At 39.5% G+C, this 27,184-nt stretch overlaps 2 protein-coding genes across 5 annotated transcripts in view; one reads left to right on the top strand and one right to left on the bottom strand.

Annotated features, from left to right (window-relative positions):
- Window positions 1-23,757, top strand: part of OTUD4 (OTU deubiquitinase 4) — a 41,815-nt gene extending 18,058 nt beyond the window's left edge. Inside the window, exons 8-21 of one of the 3 annotated variants that reach the window (XM_059922558.1) lie at window positions 1,033-1,090; window positions 1,341-1,458; window positions 1,553-1,617; window positions 4,083-4,177; window positions 5,242-5,342; window positions 5,440-5,626; window positions 9,529-9,691; window positions 11,989-12,112; window positions 12,413-12,468; window positions 12,985-13,059; window positions 14,012-14,150; window positions 14,660-14,920; window positions 16,011-16,051; window positions 17,491-23,757. In XM_059922558.1, the coding sequence (XP_059778541.1) occupies window positions 1,033-1,090; window positions 1,341-1,458; window positions 1,553-1,617; window positions 4,083-4,177; window positions 5,242-5,342; window positions 5,440-5,626; window positions 9,529-9,691; window positions 11,989-12,112; window positions 12,413-12,468; window positions 12,985-13,059; window positions 14,012-14,150; window positions 14,660-14,920; window positions 16,011-16,051; window positions 17,491-18,702 (2,695 nt within the window). In that variant the 3' untranslated portion in view covers window positions 18,703-23,757. The remainder of the gene's footprint in view (window positions 1-1,032; window positions 1,091-1,340; window positions 1,459-1,552; window positions 1,618-4,082; window positions 4,178-5,241; window positions 5,343-5,439; window positions 5,627-9,528; window positions 9,692-11,988; window positions 12,113-12,412; window positions 12,469-12,984; window positions 13,060-14,011; window positions 14,151-14,659; window positions 14,921-16,010; window positions 16,052-17,490) is intronic. The other 2 variants (XM_059922560.1, XM_059922559.1) reach the window with 2 other exon arrangements.
- A 2,728-nt stretch (window positions 23,758-26,485) lies between these two features.
- The window catches only part of ABCE1 (ATP binding cassette subfamily E member 1), a 35,145-nt gene continuing 34,446 nt past the window's right edge, over window positions 26,486-27,184 (bottom strand). For both annotated transcript variants that reach the window (XM_059922550.1, XM_059922552.1), the window contains exon 18: window positions 26,486-27,002. In XM_059922550.1, coding sequence (XP_059778533.1) covers window positions 26,955-27,002 — 48 coding nt within the window. In that variant the 3' untranslated portion in view covers window positions 26,486-26,954. The remainder of the gene's footprint in view (window positions 27,003-27,184) is intronic.

Below are 27,184 nucleotides of genomic sequence, written 5' to 3'. Positions count from 1 at the left end.
GAAGCCTTTCTAATTAATTTTTTCTTGCATTGTTAGGATTTCCTTTTACTTGTGTCATGTCTGGCTTAGGGAGGACCAAGCTTCATTTAGGGAAGAAGGCTGCATAATCATGGCAAGATAGATAGGCATAGTGTGTAATATCCAGGCACTATGCTCCTGTGCCTGGATCTTTTCACATTCATATTGAGCAATCCTGAAGCATTAGAAATTAGGGTGCTTTTTTAGTCCAGACTCTATAAATACTTGGGGTCTCTTAAATATTGCTGCATTTAAGGGTATATAGATTTGGAGATTGTCCTAAAGACTAGACATTGATTTATTAAGGAGGAGGAATTATACAACGGAAGAGTACAGGTAGCCTCTCACCTCATCACCCACTCAACTTGCCATCAACTTGTCCAGCCTCTTGCTTACCCCCGGGTCTTTGCACTTGCTGCCCCTTCTGCTTGCGATACTAAATAGCCGTATGGTTTGCTGTCTCATCCCATTTAATTCTTTATTCAAAAAGACATCTTCTTTCATCCCATTTTTTATTGTTTGATCCTAGGTCTCAAGACTAATTTTTTCCCCCCAGAGCACTTAGCAACATTTAACATACTGATTACTTATTTAGTTGGTGTCTACTCTTACCTGATTGTGTATCTGTTGTAGCGGAATATTTTGTTTAATGGAGCCTCATCTGTATTTTGAAAGGAAAGTTTTACATTAAATGTTTTTATGAACTCAATTATTCTACCAACCCAAATTTCATAGTTTATTTATGTTTCTCTCTTCTTGATGATTGAGTCAGTAAGAATTACTGATAAAAATCTTTGACCTATATACACATACACACATACACGCATGTACATATATACATATATATGTATATGTATATACACACAGTTACACTAAAACTTGTTTGAGCTCCTTGGAATATATATAGGTTTGACTTTTTGGAATATAACTGAGATTTTATATGACATTAGAACAAGTTAATTGCATGCAAACATTTTTGTACTCCTAATGATGGCTGTATTTCTTCCTTTGTAGGAGTAAAACTACCACTGTTAATGATGTGAATGGATTTAAATCTTTGTCAAGTGATCAGGTATTTTTATTTAATGGTTTTTAACTACCTCTTCAATATAAGAAAGCACATAAATTTATAGTCTTAATTTTTTTTCTCTTTTCTGGTACATTTTCAATAGAGTCAGGATCATCTACTAGTAAGACATTTTTTGGTGACCTCTTAAATTTTTAAAGTTTTCTTCTTCATTTGATTTTACTCTTATACATATCTCAAACATGTTTTAAAAGCATTTCTGTGTTGATTGGACTTCCTGACTTTGTTTATTTAGCACCCGAAAAGCAATGGGAACTCTCCTAGCCTTCCTTTGTCTAGAAAGGTTCTTAAGTCACTCAGTCCAGCAGTCTATAGAAATGTGGAATATGAAATTTGGCTGAAGTCTAAACAAGGTGAGTTAAAAAATCTGTGTATTTTCCATAAATTTGCTTTGAGGCCCTTGAAAATGATTGTGGCAACTTGATATAATGCTGATATTCTTTACAGCTCAACAAAAACATGATTATTCCATTGCTGCTGGCTTACAGTATGAAGTTGGAGACAAATGCCAAGTAAGTGATTATGTAGAGGAAGAGAAGATTTTACTTGAAATTTTATTTATTGTAATAGGAATCAAGAAAACAGCTCAAGTTTGGATGTGTTGTTAATTTGGGATTTCAGAATATATTGTGTGTACATTTTAATAGCTATAAATATTTAGCTTTTGAATACATTAACCAAAGTCAACTATATCTAAAACCATGGCGTCCCATCACATGATCTTTAAAACAATTTAGTCTTTGATATTACTTGCTTCAAAGAAGTAACAGTAACGTTTTAGATTTTTAGATATTTTCATTACAGTTGACAAATTATTGAAATGGATTCAGACTTGACGTTATAGGCCAATTTGGTTTATGGAAGGCATCCTGGAAGATTCTGATAATACACAGTTTTTTGTTGGATTGAGATAAGAAAGTGAACAATAAGAGACATTTTTGCCATTTACTTTGAATAAGCTGCTGCTTTGGGCTTAAAACTGTTGATTGTTAAGGGGGAAAGTTGTGTTAGATCAGTGTTTCTTATGTGGAGTGATTTTGCACCCCTACCTCCCATTTAGCAATGTCTGCAGACATTCTTACTGTTACAGCAGGGAAGGTGCGACTGGTATCTAGTGGGTGGGGACCAGGCATGGTGCCAGATGTCCTAGAACACACAGGACGGCACCCCCAGCAAAGAATCATCTGGTCCCAAGTGTTAATAATGCCAAGACTGGAGAAACCTTTATGAAAAGATATTACTCTTTCTAAAACAAAAACAACCCACACACACCAAAATTAATTGTTATTTGGAAGATAGTTCTCATCAAAAATGGTCTTCATCAAAAAGTGTTGCCTTTTTAAAACTATTTTAAAATAGCCATTGACAAACATTTCTTCTTGACTTGTGGAGGAAACACTTGTTTCCTTGGTGATAAAGTGGTTTGTGAAAAGTGTCTGGGGGACCAGGATTATTTCTGGAGGTCAGTGACAGACTTTACCTTAAGAACTTGTAATAGTGTTCTGATTTGGGGGCATTTTGAAAGGAGAGGAAGAAGAGGATACGATTCATTTAGGTTCTTCCTTTCAGGGTTGTCAGAAATGTGCCCTAATCACAGAACAGAATTGGGGAATCTTTTACTGTAGAGGTTTGGGGAACTTGGAACAGAACAAAAGAGAAGAGTAAAGCCAGGGCTTAGGGCACTGCCTCCCTCCCTAACCCCACTCAGTAGAGAAGAGAAGATTGCTTGTTTTATGCTGCATCGCTAAAATTATGTTACTTGTTATTTTAAATCAAGCATATTTGCTTTGAGATTTCAGTTGCTTTTGTGAAGCAGATGCTGTTGATAAGGTAGATGGTAAAGCAGGTACTTGTTTTAATTTTTTCCTTTTTAGAGTACTTTCTTTCTATTTCTACCACTTGACTATTTCACTTGGATAAAATTTAATTGAAATTTATTACGGAAACTGCTGCGACTCAAAGGTGACTTTTATTTACTCAAGCAAGCTTGTAAATGTAGTTTAAACTTTTAATAAAAACTAACTTCAGAAAAGTATTTTTTATTCTTAAACTCTGGAAGAGAGGAAAGCAGTGTCCTGCTGTGACTGAAGGACGAAACCTCGGCTTGAGGACTTTGATCCACAGTTGGCCGTCCCTCTGCGTCTGGCTGTGGAGGGCTGACTATACTGTGCCATTTTACGTAAGGGAGTCGAGCATCCAGGGGTTCTGGAACCCGTCCCCCGCGGATGCCGAGGGCCAACTGTACTGATAGGAGGACGTGGCTTCACGCAGGGCCGTGTCCGCCAGGCTCCCGGCGCAGTGGTTAGCGGTGCCCTGTGCTGGGTGTGCCGTTTGACTGCAGGAGGAGACCTAAAGGCTTATCCTCCTGTTAGCATTTGCTGTTGTGTAACAACCAATCGTATGTCAGAGAAGAGATGACGGATCTGTTTTTAGGGAGAAAAAGGCCACATGTACGTGTGACAATATTTTAAATATTGGAAAAGTGAGGAGACAATAGTGATTTTAATAATAGTTTTTCTCCTTTGTTGAGTGGTTGCTGTGTGCAGGCTGGTGTCCTTTATATATACCATGTGTACCTCATTCCACCTCCATGCGTCCTGTGATGTAGGTACTATAATTAGCCCCATCTTACATACGAGGACACTGAAGCATGAGCTAAGTCACTTGCCCAAGGTCATATTGCTGGTAAGTAGAAAAGCGGGGCCTGGAATCCTGGTGTGTGTGGTGCCACAGCCCTGCCTTCAGAACCAAGACAATTTAGAAAAAACTTGGAAGAGTAAACAAAAGTATTTTGGATGGAGGTACATAGGTCTGGGAGGTCAGAGACAATATTATTGTGTACCTTTTGAACTTTGTTTTGTTTTTAATTATATATGTTCATTTTCTCTTCAGTTGAAAATGAAATAACAGTTTAAAAACTGATGGTTGATGTGAAAGAATCAGGTGACTGATTTTTCTTTGTGGCATCGTTCAACAGGTTAGGTTGGATCACAATGGAAAATTTTCTAATGCAGACTTTCAAGGGGTTCACTCTGAGAACGGGCCAGTTTTGGTCGAAGAACTTGGAAAGAAGTATGTACTGCTCTTCAGCTAAGGTGTTCATTCACCGTCTCTTCCACTTAGCCTAATGTAATCGTCAGCATTTCTAAATATCCCTGTGTATTTGCAAATTCAGTTAAATGTATTGCCTGTGTGTAGAGAAATATATTTGTCTAGATCTTGTAGAAAAATAGTTTGAGTTCAAATTTAGTGTTATCCGTGTTAAGGTAGTTTAAATAAAAAATATTTGTTTTGTTGCTTACTGTTGAAAATGTGCCATTCTTCACTAAGGCGATTTGGAAAATTAACTGTATTGTAGCTGTGAAGTGGGGACTTTGGAGGACAGGGACCACATTCATTTCTAATTTCATTCATTGCTGCCTTGCTTGCAGTCTTCAGTAAATGACTGTCTGATGGAGGAGTGAAATACTTGCTATTATACAGTGTTACTTTAGAGCAACTTTTGTTTCAGTTGCTGCTGCCTTTATTAGAGGAAAAGGTAGTAAATCACACCTAAACTTTACTGTGGAAAATTTCAAACATACACATATGTGAGGAGGATAGTCCAGTGAACCCCAATTTAACTGTCACCCTATTTTAACAACTAACAGCAGGTTTGGCAGTCTTTTCTAATCTCTTTTCCCTAACCCCTTTAAAAAAGATGCGAGTGGAATTGGAATATTCGAAAGCAAATCCCAAACATCACACCATTTCTCATAGACACATAGATGCCTCTGTGTGTCTCTAACACAGTAAAGACTCCTCCCTTCCCCATCCTTAGCTACAGTACTTTCATCACATCTCACAGAGTAATAGTCTTTCCTTCTTTATCTAATCTTTTGCTTAGGTTTTGATTACGGCCTTTTAGTCTTCTGTCCTTGTAGGTTAGAAAATGTGCTTTTGATTTATGTCATCTTATTTGATTAGAGTTACATCTGGGTTGCTAAATGCTTTGTACTTTAATGTGTTTTTAATATAAGAACTAAACCTGGGAACTCTTAGGTAAACTGAAAGTAAAATATTTATGCAGAATACTTAAGTGGATAGTCTTGGGGGAGCACGATAAATTACTGCAAGTCTTTTCCTTCTTTTTAAAGACTCTCCCCGAAGAACCTCAGACCGCCTTCCTCAGAAAGCTGGAACACGGTGGCAGGGAAGAAGATGAAAAAACCTCCTTCCGGACAGAATTTCCATTGTGGTAGGAGCACGCCAGGTTACCCTTTCTTTGGGGAGGGAACGGTGCTTGGGGGCGTCCATAATGGGAAGATTACGAGGCAGTTTGGCTCTTGCCACAGATGCGGACTACAGAGGGCCCAAGGCCCCGGCGAAGCCAGGCAAAGCCCCGCCCGCGCTGCCACCTCGCCTGCAGCACCCTCCGGGGCTGAGGCAGCGCGTGCCCCCCAGCCACTCTGCAGCGCCGCAGTCTCAGAAGCCCTCCGGTGAGCACAGGAGTCTGAGCAGGACACCCACACAGGCCACGAGGTAACCGTCCCGAAGGCAGGAGAGCTAGAAACTAAGTGAGAAGCATCTCTTTTACTCTCTGTGTCACGTGCTTTTAAAAAGTTACAGTTTTTGTTCGTATATTTGTCTACAGCGTGACATTAAAAGCATTGTTGATAGAATAACGTGAGGATTTCAGTTCTTTATAACTCTGTTTAAACAAATCAAAGTAATTTGGTAGGGTCAGACATCTTTGTTTGTGAATAACTTTTTTCAAATGATTTAGATCGTAACCTGGCACCTCAGAGTTTTCCGGTAGCTTGTAATGTGTTAAATACTGAATTCCAAACGGCAGCCCTAATTCCTTGCAGGGTGAGGGTAGTCCTCTTTATATAGGAACTTAAATCAACCAGAATGGTCAGCCTACTTTGTTCCGACAAGTTTGGATTGTTTGTTGTAATGTGTCTAATACTGAACAGGTTGCTGTGATCATGAATAACCAGCATTCTGACTGAATATGCAGAGGCAGATGAACGTCAGGGTCATAGTTTCCTGTGCCGTGGATTTGAATTTTCCCCTGATCTGCCCTTCCTTGGAGTAGCTTATGGAGCTATGGAGTAGTTTATATTCTTTGGAGGAGCTTTATTTGAGAAGGTGTTGTCTTAAGTGGAGGCTGTCCTCTTCCTGTGAACTTGGCCACGTCTCCTGTGGGTGCTTGTGGCTCACCGTCCCCATCCGAGCTTGATCTCCCCGATCATCTGAACAGCGGTAGCACCTGCTTATGTGCTTGCTAAGCTCTGGTCTTCAGTTTCTTTATTGTTAGCATTTGGGCATTCCCCTTTCTTGGGAACGTACTTAACATTTTGTCATTAAAGACAGTTTATGTAACATCTTTAAGACAGAGTTGTAGGTTCTTAGGCTGACATGGTACCAATACTGTGTAGTTTCCTGGGGCTTTGGTAGCATAGTACCACAGACTGGCTTAAAGCCACAGCAGTGTATTCTCTTACAGTCCTGGAGGTTGCAAGTCTGAAATCAAGGTTATCAGTAGGGCTGTGCCCTCTCTGAAGGTTCTAGGGGAGAGTCTGTCCCAGGCCTCTCCTACTTCTGGTGTTGTCCACAGTCCTTCGCGTTCCTTGGCTTGTAGATGTATCACTCCAGTCTCTGCCTGCATCATCACGTGGTGTTCTCCCTGGGTGTCTGTCTCTTCCAGTAAGGAACCAGTTATAGTGGGTTTAGGGCCCACCCTACTCCGCTATGATCTCATCTTAATGGGATTACTTCTGCAGAGACCCTATTTATAAAGTCACATGCACAGATACGAGGGGTCAGGACTTGAACGTATCTTTTTTGGGAGACGCAATTCAATTCATAACAAATACCGGTACTTCACATCCATTACAGTTTTCTTTTTAATTGAGCCAACTGTTCAGGATAGCAAATTAATTGATACTGTTCGAAATCCAAAACACTGAGAAGTTTGTTCTGATAATTCTCCTTCGTATCCCTGTTGTCCCAGTTGTCTAGCTTCCTCTGCAGAGGCATCCAGTGTTAACAGATTCTTGTGTATCCTTGAAGGGATGCTAATATGTGCGTAAAAAGTACATATGTATTCATAATCCAGTTATCCAAAAGTTCTAATGAGAACAGATGATTAAAAATCAACCATAAGAAAGAATTCCCTCATCCCTCAAGGGTGGTCACTAGATACACAACCCTGAGAAATGGCCTGGGTACAGAGTAATCAGGGCCGTGTGTTCTTGGCACACCCAGCAACGATGTGCAGGGGCATTCGGGGCCCACGGTGGGTTAGCCTCCCCCAGCAGATAATACTTATGTCGCTAAATCACCTAGTTGCGGCTGAAGTCTGATGTGCGGACATTGACCAGACTCCACTAGCGTCTGGTGGTATCTTACCCAGTACAGGCAAGGTACCTAAGAGGACTAACTTACTTTGAATATTAGCTTTGGAAACCTAAAAATGTGAAGTCAGTATAGGAAGGTCATGGACAGAAATGAGATTTTTTTTTTTTAATAAAATTCTCATTTTTTAGTAGACTAGAAGAGCCTTTTTTTCTCTTGAACAGAGGATACTCTTTAATGTCTTAAAGTTTTAAAAAAAGAACATACACAGACTACCAAATGGTTAATTTAAATACACTTTTGTTTACCACAAACTGAATTTTTATCCAGAGTGTTTCTAGTGTTTTGTCCAGTCTCTTAGGAATCAGAATGATCAGACGGACGCGGTCCTTTTCTTGTTTATGTGTTAGCTACCTGTTACTTGGTGTATAAAACACTCGATGGCAGAAGGCAGTGGAGGGTACATAGACATAAAGCTTTGGAGAATTTTTGGCACTGTGATTGATTATGTACGAACGTAGTTGTACTTGCAGTTAGTATGCCTTCTAGCCTGTGGGAGTGAGAATGAATCTTACTAGTGTCTTAAATTTAGAGACTGCTGATGGTTGAATATTTAAAGTAAGATTCTAAAAAATTCTAGTCAAAATTTAGAATTTTATAGCTAACACTCCAGTTGATTTAAGTCCATTAGAATTTTGACTTCATTTCTAATACTTAACACATTAGTTTGGGATTCTCATTATCGAATAAAAAGAGCAGTGATGTTGGGCATGAGACCTTCATGACCGCTCGCTTTTTCAATTTCTTTCTCATTGATATTGTCTCTTCCTTTGGAGAAAACAAAGTGTAACAAAAACCAAGCAGGATTGCCATGTATGCTTTCATCATGCAGGTGCCGAAAATGATAGATGTATCCGTGCTGAATATTTCCCCTCCCGCTAGGCTCAGGAGGGGAAAGGTTCTCTGTGGCGCGTGAGGATGAGATGTGGGCTTTGGGTGATGGGGCGCAGAGGTTAGGGAGTATTGACTTTCTGGAGACTCCTGGCACTAGCTGAGTCATCTTTGGAGTCTTTCACCCCTGGGGTTTGAGAAGGACTGGTCTAAGATTGAGGGTGCAGGTTTGCTCCCCTGTTTTTTTCCCTAATACTCTGGGGTTGACGTGTGCCCCATTGGAATTAGGATATGATTTTAAGTGGGACTGAGGACATGAAATGGCCGTTCTTTATTTCAGAGGTCGGAGAATCAGATGGTATCAGTTGTGTCCTGCCCGCTCTTTTTAGGGAGCTGCGTCTCTTCAATATATTTTCCCTGTTGGCTTTGGGTTTTCATTTCCCACTGTTGTGGAACTATTAGACACAGTGTAGAAATAGTATTTATATTGCCTATAATAATTTTAATTCATATAAAAATGTTAGGGTTATGTTATAGGCTACTAGACTCTATTCATGCATTTTTTTGTCTCCTTCTTTGACCAAACTTATTGAAATGACAGCAGTCTTATCGTAGTTAGTATCTAGCCTGGTGCATGTTTTTCTTCTTTTCACCTTTCATCCTCCCTTGGTAGTGTCTTTAAAAAGCAGGAAGATGGTCGTGGTGTCTCTTTGAACGTTGTCCTTTACTTAGAACAGAAAATTAGAGTGCTTTTGAGGCCTAAACTAACTAAAACCTAAACCTAAAAGCACTAGAGTGCTTTTGAGGCCTAACTTTCCCTTTCTTTTGAAAGAGAATTCTTATGAAAGTATTGGAATATGGCGTAAAGAAATATACAGTGCTTACATTTATGCCCTGATGAAAAGAAAAATCTCAGTGATTCCTGTATCACTTGGAAGTGAGTTATATATTTCTTTTCTTTCCACCCTATTTTAAGTTTGTCTTCTTGACTCTGAAATGTAGCCTAATGCTCCAGGGACTTCTGTTTCCTAAACATTTATTAATCAGGCAGCTAAAAGTTCTGTAATGTCACAGTGTAGCTAAACTGGTCAAATATTTGAATTGCTAAAAGCGTTGTTTTGTATTATTTTAGGTACTCAGTACATTTTGTCTTTTTTTTTTTTTCATGACAAGAATGTTTTATTTGACAGGAAACCTGATCGTGAGAGAGCTGAGGATTTCGATGCCATGACTCGAGAATCTAACTATTTCGGCCTCTCTCCAGAAGAGCGCAGAGAGAAGCAAGCTATAGAAGAATCTCGTTTACTCTATGAGATTCAGAACAGGGATGAACAGGCTTTCCCAGCCCTCTCCGTATGTATATAAAAAGGGATTTTAAAAGTTATCCTTCAGAAGTCTTCCTTAATATAGTTTTTGTATTAAGCCATAGTTTTAAATGGTAGACTAATAGTTTTTAAACTGAAAGATACCTTGGTGATTATGCAGCTACCCCTCCTTTTCATCTTCATGATTAAGGTGAGGTCTAAAGATATTTCTAGTTGGTGGCAGAGTTGAGGCAAGTAATAAATTGGTTATCTCACTTTAAGTTTAGTATTCTCTCTTTTTTTTTAATTTATTTTATTTTTGGCTGCGTTGGGTCTTTGTTGCTGCACGTGGGCTTTCTCTAGTTGCGGTGAGCGGGGGCAACTCTTCGTTTCTGTGCGGTGGCTTCTCTTGTTGCGGAGCACAGGCTCCAGGCACACAGGCTTCAGTAGTTGTGGCTTGCGGGCTCAATAGTTGTGGCTCGCGAGCTTAGTTGCTCTGCGACATGTGGGAATCTTCCTAGCCCAGGGCTTGAACCCGTGTCCCCTGCACTGGCAGGCGGATTCTTAACCACTGCGCCACCAGGGAATCCCTAGTATTTTCTTTTGAACCGAAACTCGTTTGTTTTTTGCTAGCAAAAACCAGTAACTTTCCCTAAGCAGCAGAGGTTCGTGATTCAGTTAACGAGATACATCTGTAAAACCGGGAAACTCTTTTCAGTGTTGCTTATTAAACATACCAGGACAAGATTAACCTAGTACATACAAATAAGAGCTGTTGTTCAGAGCGGTCACTGTTGGAGGTGGTGGTACATGCAGCCCTGTGGCTTTGCCCTTGCTCCCTGTGTCAGACGCTGGGCTGTGATGGATGCTTCTCTGATGAGACAAGTGCTCCCTACCTTTACGTTTCTTACTTCTTTTGGGGGAGTCAGAAGGGAGAACAGGTCTTGTGCAGAGTGAAGTAAATGCTGTGTGAGGAGGGGTCATTGGCAGCACGGGGCAAGGGTTAGCTACTTGAGTTTGGGGGCACTGGGCGCGCTGTGCCTATGGTCTGAAATATCGGTAAGTGATACCGAATGACCTGTGATGGAGAGTGGTGGTTGGAACGCTTTCTTAACAGTGGGTTAAACAAACAAAATGGAATGTTACAGGATGCTACCCAATATATATATATTATGTATGATACATATATTGGCGTATATATATATATATATATATATATCTATCTCAATATGTATAATATGTATACAGGTATATATATTTATACCAGTATAAAACATTAAAGCCCCACACACTCAATTTTTTGTACTCTGGCCTCCATTGGATCCTTTAGAGGTATGAGATGCTCAGTTGAAAACAGCTGACCTGGAACAGTATATATATAGTTCAGTCTGGCACAGGGATTGGAGTTTAGGAATTACTGGAAGAAATGCCCAAATTCATATGTGAATTAGGCATGGTCTTTAGTCTCAGTATATTTATCTCTGTGATATGTTATTTTTCCATAATATTTAGAAAATTAAAAAACTACAAATCATTTAAGTTTCTACTCACAGCTTTTTGTCCTCTTTTCAGTTAGTGAATGGGGAGAAACAACTACTGTAATGTGGGAATAGATTGTGAAATGTTTTGATTGTTAAAATGGGGTCTTCGTACTCATTGTCTTTAAACAGGCATTTGATTCTGTCTTGGACTTGATAGCGACTCAGGTTTGTCTTGTAGAAAACGCCTGCCACAGAGGGCTGAAGTCCTCTTCTCAGCCGTGTGCAGCACTTACTCACAGATGCTAGAAGAGGAGAGACCTTCAGTGGTGATTTAGCTGAGAAGCCAGGCTTATTCCAATCCCCATGTTTCACCAGTTAGAAGTTGGAGCTCACGTGGAGCTTGGGAGATTTGCTGACAGTAGCGTGTCAGTGGTAAGCGTCCTAGTGCACTGTATCTGCCCGTTTGCACTTGGGTGTTTCTCCCCCACCAAGGGCTGTGGCTCAGCTATGGCTGCTTTTGAAGGTTGGTATGAAGGGTGCTATTCTTTGTGCAGAGAATGGAAGTGTAAGTTGCAAAGTGAAGGTTTGGTCAGGGTGGCTTCCTGAAGTATGGGCATACGAAGAAGTCGTCGTACTAATTTAGACCAAAGCGTCTGATTACCTTATTAGTAAGCTGATTACTATAGAGTATGTAATATGAACCTTAGGTCCTATTTTTTTGTAGTTTGGGAAGTATAAAGATACAGGGCTATGAATTTTGAGAGTTTTAGTTAGATGTATGAAGAATAAGGTTAATTAGAAGATTTTGTTCATATATTTGTGAGTAAATCTCTAACCCAAAGTGTTGGGTTTTGTTTATTTTAAGAGCTCATCAGTCAGCCAGTCAGCTTCTCAGGGTAGCAACCCAGGCGTCCAGAGAAAATCATCACATGGAAGCGATAGAAAAGGAAGCAGGCGGAGAATGGACACCGAAGAAAGAAAAGATAAAGGTATGTTATTTCATCATTTGAAAGCAGATGCGAGAGATCTGTTTCTGGCTTAAAGTCAGACGTGGGGAAAAGAACTTACTTTTTAAATGATTAAGCAATGTACTGTCACGTCTCACTGTTGTAGAGAATCATTGACTCAAGCTACATAAAGCACATTGTGTTATTCTGAAAACTCTATTATCCACTGACTAAACATGGTTCAAATGGTACTTTTGGCTTTCTCTGTCTTCACGTTTTATTGTTGTGTCTTCACACCTAACTAGCGAATGATGCCGTCTTTTTTATTCTGATCTGTTATAGACTCTGTCCATGGACATATTCCCTTGGATAAAAAGCCCGAGCCAGGCACACTGGAGGTAAACGTTTTAAATACTAATTGCGTCTCTTTCTTTTTCCTTAACATTGTGATAGTGTAGAAGGAGATGGAGATGATTTCATCATTTTATAACAAAGTGTTAGGGAAGTAGAAAAGCAGAAGAAAATTGAGAAAAAATTACAGTGCTTGAGGAGAATTCACTCACAAATTATAACCGTTTCTTCAAGGGTACCTTACAATGACCTGTCTGAATTGGTGGAACATAGCTTAGCTTTTACTTTCCATTACTCTATAGTAGATTGAGATTTGTAAGGGAAAAGTGCTGTTTTGAAACCATGCCCCCGATAAAAACTGCCCAGTAGTCTGATGTGATGAAGATGTGGAGGCAAAATCCCCTACCTGTTGGAGCCCAGGTACAGTGGAAAAGAGTAGTTGGTCGTCAGAGGGTTCAGGCAGGTGCGAGTAGGGTGGGCTGTAAAGGCGGCCATGTTACCCCAGAATGTGGGTCTTTGAAATGCAAAAGTGTGCTTTTTTTTTTTTTTTGGTGCTTCCAAAGAATATTAGCAATGATAAATGTTCAAGAATTACATCACCGTCAAAGAAATTAGAGTGCCCACCTCCTACAGAACAAGTAAGTACATTGTAGCATTTGACATTGAATGCTCCATTCCCTGGATTTCTTAACTCTTACTGTCATCATTAAAAAAGAAAATACAGGAAATGGGAGAATTTACTCTATCTAGTTTCATAATTTGGAATACAATTACGATTTTTCTCTCATTCTGTTCTTGGTTAGTCTAGAATGTTCTCAAGTTTTAATGGAATGTTATTTTTATAATCACCATTGTCTGGACATAGAAGCCATTCTTCTGAATTGATTTTGAATAAGTTTGTATCTGGCACCTTGTGTTGCCTTTGTGGTGAGTTGGCTTGAATATGAGATTTTTGAAGGGAAATTATGAATTTCTGTTTTATTTCAAAACTTTAAAAAAGAGTTAGACAACTCTGCATGCTTAACAGTTATTTCATAGAAGGGAGGGAATGTAATGATTGAAGAGATTAGAAAAATAAACATCTAAAGTGCAGTACCACCAATTTACAGATTGAATGATGAAGGAACCTGAGTTCTAGCAGATGATTTTGGTTCTTGATCTAATACAGGAGCAGAGAAAGTTCTTGTCCTTTGCCTTTCAGTTACATCCTTCGTGTCAGGTGGAAAGTGTACAGTTTTATGCTAAGTCTTTGTGTGAGGAGCTTCTAAACTCATGAATTTCAGGGTGATTTCAATGATTTTGCTTTCTTGCCTTAAGAGCATTGTGTTCAGGTTGCTTTGTAGTTTGTTTCTAACCCTGCCAGTGACTTCTCTGACTTTTGGTGGGCAAATCACTGGTTAGGATCACATTTGTTAGTATGGAGTTTTCAGCTACTGTGTTTTTTTCTTTCATTTCGAAGACCAGAAGAAAGACCATGTATGTAGAAACCACAGTTGTGTGTAAAAGGCAGGCAACTCAAGGTACCTGTGGTGGTTGAATTAGTGTTAAGCAAAATGAACTCTCGTCTTTTTCCACCCCCTCTTCTTGAAGAAGCCAGCAGAACATGTGTGTCTGTCCAATCCAGCTCCCCTTCTAGTGTCTCCAGAGGTACATCTAACTCCTGCCGTGCCTTCTTTACCAGCCACTGTGCCAGCCTGGCCAAGTGAACCTACAACTTTTGGACCAACAGGTTAGATAAAAATTTTAAAAGTTCGGTGAATCCACCAGCAAAAGCCTTCCAGGTCTTGAAATTCTTGAGTGTGAGCTTGCCCTCCGAGCGGGATTAGGCGTGTGGAGCCCCCCAGAGCCCTGCTCTGCTCCCAGCTGCCTGCGGTGCTCGTGTGACGTGCGCCCTCCCAGTCTCGGGGGCAGCTGTGTGAGCTCTGCTTGCCCAGTGCTGGCAGCGCAGTGTTCACCCCCGTGGGCCAGCTCTCTGCCAGGCTCCGTGTCTTGTTCATAAGAGCTGTTATTAGAAGATACTGACTCAAAGCTTGTTTTCTGGGCGCTTATTTCCTCCTTTGTGTCCAGGAGCTTGTTTGGTTGACGTTAGTACTTCTTTAGATTGCTTAAACACACACCGTTTTACTAGCTGTACAGTTTTATAGCATTCTTCGCCTTTTAGCTTAATGTAAACTTATATTTGTAGAGAATTATTTTTACCTCTTTATAGCTTTTGATTCCTTTCCCTTTCTTTTGTAGGTGTCCCTGCTCAAATTCCTGTTCTGTCAGTGACACAGACTCTGACCACTGGACCTGATTCTGTTGTGTCCCAAGCTCATTTAACACCCTCTCCAGTTCCTGTGTCAATACAGGCCGTTAACCAGCCCTTGATGCCTTTGCCTCAGACACTGAGCCTTTACCAAGACCCACTCTATCCTGGGTTTCCTTGTAACGAAAAGGGAGATCGAGCCATTGCACCACCTTATTCACTGTGTCACACTGGGGAGGACCTGCCTAAAGGTGAGCTCCTTCTCCGAGTTCAAGCTGATTTTATTTATGAAGTACTGGTACAGGTTCAGTGAGAAATGTAAGTAGAGGACAGAGGTCATGTTGCTGAGTAAGCCAAAGGACTTGCTTGGGGAGGACGGCAGAGGTTCAGCTGTTAGTCGCTCATCACTCCTGTTTCAGCTTCTGTTTGATTGGTGTGTGTTTTCATATGTTTAGTAATATATAAACTATTATTTATAGCAGCAGCCCCTCCCCTTACTCCCCTGCCCCTGTCATTTTTTCAAAAACAGTCTGAAACCATTTTGAATTAAATCTTAATAGTGTTACTAACCAGATAACTAAACAGTACTGAGTTTCCACATCAGTGGTTTGGTGTTTGGAACTACTCATATTACTTCGTCCATGAAAAAACTGGAGAGGAGAATGAATAGAATACATAATAGCTGTCGTTATAGTACTGCATGCAATAGTATAGATTTTTTAAGGAATTCTTTTTAAATTCGTCTTTTTTTTTTTTTAAGAAAGTTTAGTTTGCAAGATTTCCTATTTGAAAAACTGAAGGAGTAATGTAGTGACTCTCTGTGCTCTTTACTTGGATTTTTGTGGATGATTTTCTTTTATTAGTCAGTGGTTTGATGTTTGTGTCTGAGGGTAACCGGCTAATGTCAAATGAATACCTGAGCTAGTATGATCCTACTAATCTTGTTAATGATTTAGGTTTATGTTGATTTTTACTCCTACCCCCAACTATTTTATTTCATAATATTTTAATCCCCACAGAGAAGTTTAAAAAAGAAATGCAGTGAGCACCTGAGTTTTCCTTGCACAGATTTAAGTTTAGTCATAAAAATCTCAATTTAAGCCATTTTGGGGCATGGATGTTAGACTAGATAAAGCATGTTGACTCTGGAATTACCCTGCAGTAACAGAGTCTGGTGTTGGTTATATTACAATTTTTAATATATGTTTCATATCATAGGCTAGAGAAAAACAATCCAAGTAGGCAAAATTGTCCTTAGAACTATATGTCATTTGAGGATAATGAACAAAAGCTTTTTGTGAATGTATAATTTTAGTGAGTGATGATGTTACTTATTTTCAGATAAGAACATCCTTCGATTCTTCTTCAATCTTGGTGTAAAGGTATTTACATTTTATCATTTTCAAGTTATTTTAAGTTATTTAAGTTAATACTGTTTTAAATTATTACCATTTAAATCATCTTAACTCTTATCCTGTTGGTCAATAACCTAAGGTTTACTAAATCTCACTGTTTTAAGAAGTGGCATTTTCGGTACCATACAGTTTGTTTTTAGAGGTGATTGAGGCTCCAGTATTTGCCTGCTTTTCCTTTTAATTGGCAGTGCTTTAACCCTGTGAGTATATTCGGGAAACAGCCTAGTGAAAGCGCTCTCCTGAGGAATTAGGTGGAAGGTCTGGGTTTGAAGTTTCGCTCCTGCACTCTTTATCTGTATGGCCCCGGGCAAGTCATTGAGGGTGTCTGGGCCCAGCTGTTCTCACGTATGGAATGGGGATGATGCTCTTCTTCTGTCTGCCTCAGTTGCCTGAAAGGCGGAGAGGAGGCCACGCGTGGAAGGTGGAGCCCCCTAGCAGAGCAGAGCTCCCCGTGGGAGGGGATCAGCCTGGAGACGGCTTGTCTCAGAAGGAGCTGGAGAACTCTTCTCTCGTCAGTGCTGTGTTGTCTGCTGTCTTGGATTCGTTTCTGTGGGTTCTAGGCTGTTAATACATGAAATGAAGTGCCCTACCGTGTGGGGCCTACGGACCCGTTCCTAAAAGGAGACTTGATTAATTTCTCCATCTGCTGCATTCATGCGTAGTTTATATTTATCTAGTTAATGTTGGCTATAGCTGATTGGTTAATTAGTCAGTTGTCTGGTAAATTTTCCTTCGTGTTTTGGTGTTTAGCTGAACCTTTTGCAGGGGAAGGATTTGGAGTATTTCATTTTCGGTGTTTATCCTTATCTGACTAGAGGTCTGACTTTAATCCTTGCAGTTGGATTGCTCTGGGATCTCCTCTGACTGTGGAGTCCAAATGTTGGAGGTCACCTACTTCTGTACCAGCGTTTTTATGGTAGAACACGTCTAGACTAGGTAACTAGTTGGCACGGGGTCACACATTGAGTTAGTGGTAGAGCCAGAACATGAATGAATGCAGGTCAAGCTAAACAGCCAGTGATCGAGAGACTGGAAGTTGGAGGCTCGAGTGCTTGATTGACGGTGGTTGTTTCTGAGATCTGTATCACCCCAGATTACTTCTGTGCAGTTAGACCTGAAGGATGGAATTAATGATCATGATAATCTGTAGGTGGGTTCATCACTCCGTCTCCTTTCAAACCTCTGTAGCGGGACTTGGAGTTGGTTTCAGGATAGGAACAAGGAATGGCGTCTCATAGCCGTGACTTAATTTTGTAATTCCTTTGCATGTTGTGTATCAGTGTGACCTAGTATTTGGACTGCAGTTTATGGTCTTTGCAGGCATGAGAAACTTATCTTGAGCCCACTCTGAACTTCTCCCCGCCCCCTGTATTGTTTATCTTACTGGTTTTCCTTGTCTTTTGTAGGCGTATAGTTGCCCTATGTGGGCCCCACATTCTTACCTGTACCCTCTGCACCAGGCCTACCTGGCGGCCTGCAGGATGTACCCAAAGGTCCCTGTCCCTATGTATCCTCAAAACCCTTGGTTCCAAGAAGGCCCTTCCGCTCCGAATGAAAGTGACTGTACCTGTCCGGACGCTCACTTCCCCGGGCCGCCTGAGGCCAGTGTCAACGGTCAGATGCCACAGGCAGAGACTGGACCGCCGACGTTCTCTTCAGCCCTGGTTATCCCTCCGTCTCAGGTGTCTGAAAGTCACGGGCAGTTGTCTTATCAGGCCGACCTGGAATCTGAAAACTCTGGGCAGCTTCTTCACGCTGAATATGAAGAGTCGCTGAGCGGCAAGAACATGTTCCCGCAGCCATCTTTTGGGCCGAACCCATTCTTAGGCCCGGTTCCCATCGCACCTCCTTTCTTTCCTCACGTTTGGTATGGGTACCCTTTTCAGGGATTCATAGAAAATCCAGTAATGAGGCAGAATATTGTTCTGCCCTCTGATGAGAAAGGAGAATTGGATCTGCCCCTGGAAAATCTGGATCTTTCTAAAGAATGTGCTTCGGTTTCAGCAGCAGACGAGTTTCCCGAGGCTGGAGGTGAAGACACCCGTCCTCTCCCTGAAGCCAGTGTGAGCGAGCACGAAGGCCAGGCGGAGCAGTCATCCCAGACACCTAAGGCAGATCTGGCACTGGTTCCCGTCCCTCCTGTAGCAGAGGGAAAGGCTCATCTTCCCGCTCAGATTCTAAACAGAGAGAGAGAAACCGTGCCCGTTGAACTTGAGCCTAAAAGGACCATTCCGAGTCTGAAAGAAAAACCAGAAAAAGTGAAAGATCCTAAGGCTGCTGCCGACGTGGTCAGTGGGGCCAGCTCTGTGGACAGCAGGGTGCCGAGACCAAAAGAAGAGAGCTCAGAGGATGAAAGCGAGGTGTCTGACATCCTGAGAAGTGGTCGGTCCAAGCAGTTCTATAATCAGACTTACGGAGGCAGGAAGTACAAAAGTGATTGGGGCTATTCTGGTAGGGGGGGCTACCCTCATGCGAGAGGGGAGGAGTCCTGGAAAGGGCAGGCAAGCAGGAGCCGAGAGGAAGGTTATCAGTACCATCGGAATGCCAGAGGACGGCCCTACAGGGGGGATAGGAGGAGGTCAGGGGTGGGAGATGGCCATCGGGGACAGCACACTTGATGGTGTTGCGGCATTTTAGAGCAGAAGCCCTTTCTTAGGTGGAATGTTTCTGAAGTCTTTAAAAAAATACATTAAAATAAAAACCCAAATTGGAACTCTCTCCTCCCCTCCCCCTTTACCCTCACTCTCATTCTGGACAAGAGATTTTGGATATGCGTTTAAGGGGGCAGGTGAATTCCTGGTGTTGCCATTTTTCTTCGTTCAAAATCTATTTATCGGGTGACTGCCCCCATAAAAAGTTAAGAAATAAGTTTGTTAAAGTATTTTTTATAAACAGCTTAATATAAAACATTATAGATTTAGTGTTTGATTTTTTTTTCCTTATATAAGTTTAATTTTCAAATGTTGGAAATGTGTGCTTTACAGTGTTTACTAAAGTGACAAAATACATCATTTGACACACTATAGATTCCAAAACATAACATTGCACCAAATAGAAATGTATATTTTATTATGCAATGCCTTAGTCATAAACTGGGCTCAAACAATTCTTAGCCTAAAACACTGTTGTCTTTTGAAATGCTTCCAACCCAAAGGCCTTTCATCTCAATATCTGTCAAACTTGAATAATGTCTTCTCTTTAATATTACACATAAGGCAGCCTATTAACCTGTGTCTTAGAAATGTTGTATATAGTTCTTTTAATATTCATAGGGTATATTTTTGAATTTTGGTGAGTATTTGTTGAACTTGAGATTGCATACAAGAATAGATGTTTAAGAAATAATAGGAAATCTAATGAAATGGCTGTTCCCACCAAGAATTCTTAGCACTGGTGTAAATATCATGGTGCCTACTCGAAAGAAATGTAGATGCTATGCATTTTGAAAATAATCTGCATCTGTTAAAACTGCAGAAGTTTTTTAATGCCACTTTAACACTAATGCACTGACAGATTTAAATATTTTGTGAGAAGAAATGTTAAAAATTTTTAGCTTGACAGGTTTCTATAGAGTTACTGTGTTTCATTTTTCCCTTTGCACCACACTCAGTTATGTGTACCACTTTACATTTGCATGTTCAATTTGTCACGGCTGGAACTATTGTACAAAAAAGGATGATTGTGACTTTGAGTTCTTTTCTAGAGGATGCTGCTAGACAGTGGATTTGTTTGCATTTAATAGCTCGTCACCCCTTCGGTCACACGTCTCTGATTCTGCTTCCTTCCAGTCTCTTGCAGTATTCGCCAGACTTTCCCTTTGCATGTTGCACTCTGTTCCCATTTGGAGATGTGATTCTCTGAATTAACACAGTATTCATTCATCTGTGTTACTATGTAAAAATAACTGTAGCTTATATTTCTTATTTGTACATACCAATGTGAAGTTCTACCCTTTTTTATGTTCTGCTTTGATCAGGAAGTTTTGAGTGCTATGCAAATAATGTAGTAATTTCTCTTTGCATGCCATGTGTAATATACCTAGCCAAAAGTAGATTTTTTTTTAAAAGCAATTACTTTAAAAGCAAATACAATTCACTTGAATTTGACAAACTGAAGCAGATGAGTTTTCTGGGTTCTCTGATAACCTACGGGAATGTTTGGGTGCCAGCTAGGCTCAGTGAATCTCCACTGTACTGTAATAATGGTTATTTACCTCTGTGTTGTTTTAATTACCTAATGTCTTTGTAACTGCTGATTTGAGTAGTGATTAGTGTGTAGATGTCTTGTAACATAGGATTTTAGAGAGCACTTTGAAAGATAACATTTTATTATGATGGTGCTAGGTAAAAATTTGTAAAGACTGGGATGGTTGTGTGGAAAAGAAAAAAATTCTTGAGAGAACCTGTTGAAAGGAATTTCTGTTGTCACCTTCTAAGCTAGAACAACTGGGGAAGGTACTGCTTAAGCAATTTTTTTCTTAGTTAACATCAACAGTTGTTACAGAATGAGAAGATGAGAGGGTCCTCCACTTTCAGCTCATGCTTGTACATGTAGGATTAGCTTACCTGATAATTTTAATGAAAATTACATTAGATATAATGACCAGATTTAAAAGTTCAATGTAAGTTTGATCTCAGGAGTCGAAAAGAAATCGCTATTTCCTGTGTCCTTTGTTTTATTGACTGGGATTTGATCGTCCCAGTTTCTTCTCGAAATGTTTAAAAATTGGATAGGAAAGAATACTGTTGATTTCTTCATTGTCACTCTGTCTTACCTCAGTTGAGTAACAGAATACTCTGTAATTCCTGAAGGAAATGCCGATTTGCTTCCTGTTTCCCATACTTACCTCCAGGACATGATGGAAACAGTGCTGGAAGAGAACTTTAGCAGTTGGTACTTTACTCAGTGACCTCTGGAATAAGAATAAAAGAACTCTGACTTTTGATTATTAGTTTTAAAATTGTCTTTACGTGAAGGTCAGTTTTGTTTTTTTCCTTTAGGTTTGTTATCAATATATTAGTCCAGGGGTTTTGCCTTATGCTGAGGTCACACTAGGGCCAAGCAAGCTTTTGTCCTCCTTCGTTTTAACTGAGTCATATGGTATGTTGACATGAGATAAAATGTTTCAGAGAAAAGCAAAAGCTTAGAAGTGAGAATCATTTGTATTTTGAGTTGGAAATTATGGAACTTACTCTATTATGATACACATTTTGAAGAACAAATGTTTAGAATGACCAAAGCTCACCCTTTCTTTTCATTTTAGTTGCTTTTGCTAAACTTGATTCCAGCCCCTTTCCTTTTAGCATTGCGTATATTTCTCTTCTTCAGTTCCTCTCAGATAAATCTTCAATTCTTGCTCCACGTACCCGTTGGTGGCAGGATGCTAGCATCTGTGTAGTCCTCGTCCTGTTTCCTGGTAACCCGTATGTTCATTTTCATGGCTGACCTAAGCTCAGACCCTGCCTTGGCCTGGCAGGAGTAGGTTTTCCCTACTGATACATTATCGTATTTGATGCAGACTGTATATATTCTTGCAGTGTGTTTCCTTTGTGACTCAAGGTTGAATAATGCCTGTGAACTGCAAACTTGCTTATGATTGACTTGGTGCAATAAAGTTCCTTTCTAACCATTTCTGGTTTAGAAGACATTCAGCCATCCTAGAAACTAGCAATATTTATTTATGCCTCATTTATTTTACCTTAGTCTTTCACTTATGGGTACTAAGCAAGGTCCATTTTAGTGTAGCTGAAGAGACTACATATTTGCATATTTGGCTACACTATTTCTGTTTACTGTATTTTGCTTCCTATTTAATGTCTAAATGCTATTGTGTCGTTTCCAATCTTAATGGCTCAGTTCCAGTATATCAGTTTCAAAGAACTAAGGTTTTGCTACTAGTGGCAGCCACTTAACTCTCCCACTAATTGGGATTTCCCACTAATTTAGGTTTTCTTCTCCCCTGAAATACAAATTTTAGAAAAATCCTACAAGAGGGGTGGGTGCATGTCTTAATGCTGGGAAACAGCGACTTTGGGGTTGAATTTACTTGAATGGATTAAAAATTGCATTGTTACAGAGCTAGAAAAAAATTTATGTATGAAAAATGATAATAGCCTTACACTGAGTACAAATAATACTTAAAGCATGTGAAGATGTGATCATTTGTGATGTTACTTGTAAAAAAAAAAGTATATATACATCTTTTGAAGTGTTGAAAGGAAAATAGTACTTTATATTCTTTATCATATCACTTTTTGTAAGTGTTGAATATATTCCTGTTTATTTTTCTATGTTCTGTTTTGTAGCCTTAAGAAGTGTTTCAAACATATCTGAATGTATAAAATAAGAGTAAATGCCCTTCATGATGTGATGCTGCATTATATATAAAACTGTGTGCATATATTTTGTCTCTTGATTCTGCTTGTGATTCTTTGGTTCTAGGGCTTTAACCAAGTAATATAGCATGTAAATCTTAAGAGGAGTTTAAGTAAACTCCTAAAATTAAAAGAGTTGTTTGCCCTGGTTCTTATCCAGTCAGAAAATCTAGTGTGTGTGCAATTAAATACCACCCGGGATTTATAATCTATGGGGTAAGTGCTGTTGTTTTCCCTACGTTATATATATAGTAAAATGGGTCACGCAACTAGTAAGTGGTAGAATTTGGATTTGAACCTAGCTCTGAGTGGTTTGAGAGCTAGTCCTATCATTTTTCTCAGCAGTCATTAAATGAAGTGGGGATGTGCAGAATATCTAAGAATAATTTATAGATTAAATGACTCAGTTTTAAGTTAGATAAAACACTTTGAAAGTTTTATTTGAAAACTGAGGTAGCAAGTATACTTAAGTACTTTGAAAACCCAAGTTTCTTAAGGCTGTATTTCTTCATTAAGTCGCCTAAGAATATTGCTAGTCAATACTCATTTAACCTACTATGGACTTTCTCATCTTAGAGTGGCTTTCTCTGGAAGCAGAGCCTAAAACAAAGGCTTCATTCAGCACAGGGTTTGAGAGGGAGGTGACTTAGGTGCAGGGGCAGCAAGCTGGGAAGGGGGATCCCAAGTCCTATAGGCCAGTTGTTTGGGGCTGCCTGAGAAGGTGAGTGAACTATCACAGAACCTTGGAGGGATCAGAGGGAGAAAGGACGGAGGAAAAGGGGGAAGCATTTCTCCGTTAGCTGTGTTGAGTGCCAGCACCTCTTCCCACAGAGTTAATCGGGAAGAAAGCAAGAAAGATGTCTGTTGATGCTGGTTGAAGCCCTTGCAGAACTGGTCACTTGATGTGGATGGATAAGAAGGTGAGACTGGCTGACCAGTGGGCCACAAGAAGTGCCCCATGCCGGGTTTCTCTAAAAGTTTTCAGAGAAAAGCAGAATGGTCTGCTTTTCATTTTGAGTATATTTGTTTTACTTTCACTTGTTGACTCTTAAATGCAGGACTAGGGAATGATATGAGGATGTAAATAAACTGCAAAAGAGAAAGTAAACCCAACTTCCCTTCACAGACCATAATTTATAAGCTCTTCCGAAAGTGAATCATGCACTCAGAATAGTGAAGCTACAGTTGTTGGTATGAACATCAAGTTAAGAGTTTTCTACATTGATCCTCCGAGTTCAAAAAATTCTGTGTAGTAAGCTAGTTTCATTTAAAAAAAAAATAAATTTATTTATCTTTGGCTACGTTGGGTGTTCATTGCTGCGCGCGGGCTTTCTCTAGTTGCGGTGAGCAGGGTCTACTCTTCGTTGCGGTGCACGGGCTTTTCATTGCGGCGGCTTCCCTTGTGGAGCACGGGCTCTAGGAGTGCAGTCTTCAGTAGTTGTGGTGCATGGGCTTATTAGTTGCTCTACGGCACGTGGGATCTTCCTCGACCAGGGCTCCAATCCGTGTCCCCTGCGTTGGCAGGTGGATTCTTAACTACTGCGCCACCAGGGAAGTCCACTAGTTTCTTTTACGTGAAAACCTTGGTTTTGGATTAAACGCCTTCAGGTAGAGTAAGAAAGTAATGCTATGCCTATCTAGGGACGTGCCTGTTACTGTGTAACTTAGTTCTTTGCAATTTTCTAAGATATATTCAGAAATCAGGGGCCAAAAATGGAGACCAGAAACCAGAGGGCACAGACATGAAGTGACACTAATGCTCTGCTCCACGAGAAGGGACAGATAGATGGTCATGGCTGCCAGTCTCATTAGCTGAAAACTTGCAGATACGGGAGACAGACTTGGGCACATGCAGGGTTGGGAGCTGGAACTATCCACTACAATCTGCCTATATTATTATCCTTTCCTCTCACTAAGCTCTTCAGTGCGCATGCTGACTTGTCTCTGACCTGTGTTCTGGTTCACATGGATTTTCTTACCATTTTTATCATTATAGGTGCTCCTTTCCCTGGGAGCTGCCTCCTTCATGTAGCCCCTCTGACTCTCCCACCCAGAACTACGTCTCTTCTGAACCACGTGGCGCTCATAATACACCAGGCACTGGGGTTGAGGGATTGACATGTGTATCTAAATGAATGAGTGAAATGATAGAACTAAGTAGTTATCCAGTCTTCCTACAGAAACACAGAACCTCTATGGCGAGTAGATTCATTCCTTCAATACAGTAGGCAAACAACATGCCAGACACCAAACTGCACATTGAATCTGTAAGCAAGAGAGAAAGCACTGGACGACTTCAAGATGCTATGGTGTAAAATTAGGTTAACTTAAATTACATAGATAACACTTTTTGTAACGACTGCTGCACACCAGGTTGACTATAAACAGTTTATATGTACAAAATTTCAATTCAAAAGGTAATGGGTGTATAATATATGTCTCCTTTATTCCCTGTTCTTAACCATCAAGTTATCCTTCCCAAAGCATTAACTTTGAGTATCCTTCTGTGTATTTTAGTATTTTGTATATTTTCATATAAACAGTGGTGTATTATAATAAATTATGTTGCACCATGCTTTTTTGCTTAGAGATTTTCTCTAATCAGGATATACTGAGCAGTCTCATTCTTTTCAATAGCTAACATCTGCATTGATGTATTTGAGTTGGTAACAGATTTTATAAAAAAACCCTTTTCCTTGTGTTAACAATTTTGTCCTTTTCTACTGCTATACAAAATTTTAAGTAACATGTAAATCTGTTTTAAAATTTTCATTTACATGAAAAATAATACAATTGATACATATTTTATCAGCAGTAAGTAGAAAGAGCTGTGCTCTTATAATACAAATATTTTAAGGACATAATACAGAATCAGTAAATAAAAATAGCTTTTATCTTATTTTATTCAATACATTTGAAATAATGACTCAAATTTAACCTATCTTTAAAAATAGGCAATACTTATTTTAGTATAATCCCATATATGTACAAAACAAACTCTTTACATATTCACAGTTAAGTGCACAGAAAAAAAGCATGAAAGGATATATATTATTAAACATAAACACTGGTAACATTTGGGAGGGTAAAATAAAGGGAAATCGTAACTCTATTCCATATATTTCTGTAATATTTGAAAATTTCACAATAAACATGTATTTATGGATTACTCAAAGCAATATTTTTAAAAGGCCTAATGGGGCTTAGTTAAACCATACATTCTATCCACTGTTTGCATATTAATTAAAGCTTCTATTGTTTCAAGAAGCTCTAAATTTTGTTTAATAATTTCTAATTTTCCTAAACTCTTTTCCTCACTTGTAGTATAAGTTAGTTCCAGCTCAGCGCATTAGGCAGAAGTATAATTGAAAGTGGTTTCACACTACAGGTATCCCACTGTTCAAGAAATTTGGATAAGTCTTTAGAACTCCTGCTACACACTATCCAAAACTAAGAAAAAAAGTCAAATAGATAATATCCTTTATATCCAAACCCGGAAATGAATATATTTGGCACCAAGGGGGTACTCTGTATTGCTATCTGGGGACCGACCGCTTTGCGTTAACGTTGCCTTTAGGTAAGTGGCTCACAGTCCTTGGCTGCCCATCAGAAATCTGTGGAAGTTTAAAAATACACAGATGCTTAGGCTTAGGGACCAACTCTAAAGATTTTGAACCTGTACTGTATTTTTAAGGGAAACAAATATTCTTTAAAATGCTTTTTCTAAAATCTTGATCAGTGATTACATAAAGGTATGTTTATAGAATGGCATTACCTTGAGAATAACTACAGAATATAGAATCTTATGAAATGCTACACCTAATTCAGAGTAAAGTTAGGATTTTTTTTGGGGGGGGGGTGTTGAAATGATTTTTTTGCTAAAGATATTCAAAAGCACCAAAAACATTGTCAACAATGCTTAAGTTGGTAATAGTCTTTTCCCAGCAGTGGTGTTCTGTAGTAGATAATCTACCTTTGGAAGTCTAAACACACTGACAATTTAATGCAAAGACTGAAAACAAATATATATAATCCTGATGTTTATTTATCAAATTTCATCAGTGGCGTCATTGACCGGTTTTTAAAATAAGTTTCATTATAGTGGCATACTTGGCAAACCATGTAAGTACAGAAACTTTTTTCACGATTTTTAAAAGGGGGCAACACTGCTCAGCACTTGGTACATGAATATACAATACACCTACTGAATATCTTCCCCGTACATCATGAAAACTTGGAGGTAATTTGTATAGCCTGAAATGTCTTCATATTAGAATGTTATGCACAAAAAGGGCCTTATCATCAAGAACAGAAAAGTGGCATTTGCCGTATTCAGACTGCAATTTAAAACACAACTGGCTTTATGTTACAGTAAGTAAATTATACTTCAATCTCCAGAGCATGTGGGGCATAAAACCTGATCTAAGTTTTATTCGACAAAAATCCCAGTAAATGTTTCTTCTAATAAATGGCTTATCAATATTCTCAGATTCACTCTAATCATCCAAGAAAAAGTAGTTTCCACTCTTCTTTTGTTCTACATCCTAAAAGATAAAATAGAGAAGCAACAAAAATCAACACCATTCTCCTACATGTAAGGGTAGGGTAGACTTTCACCTGCAGAATTACTTAGCAGTGTTTGTAAGTGTCTATACAACCTCCTCTGCACTCACTGGCTGCTTCTGGATATGCCTGGTTCCACTACTTAAAGGCAAGATTACTACCT

The sequence above is a fragment of the Balaenoptera ricei genome, chromosome 5 (assembly GCF_028023285.1).
Source record: "Balaenoptera ricei isolate mBalRic1 chromosome 5, mBalRic1.hap2, whole genome shotgun sequence".
Taxonomy (NCBI): Eukaryota; Metazoa; Chordata; class Mammalia; order Artiodactyla; family Balaenopteridae; genus Balaenoptera; species Balaenoptera ricei.
Note: the sequence above shows the minus strand (reverse complement) of the source record. Positions and strands in the feature narration are given on the sequence as shown.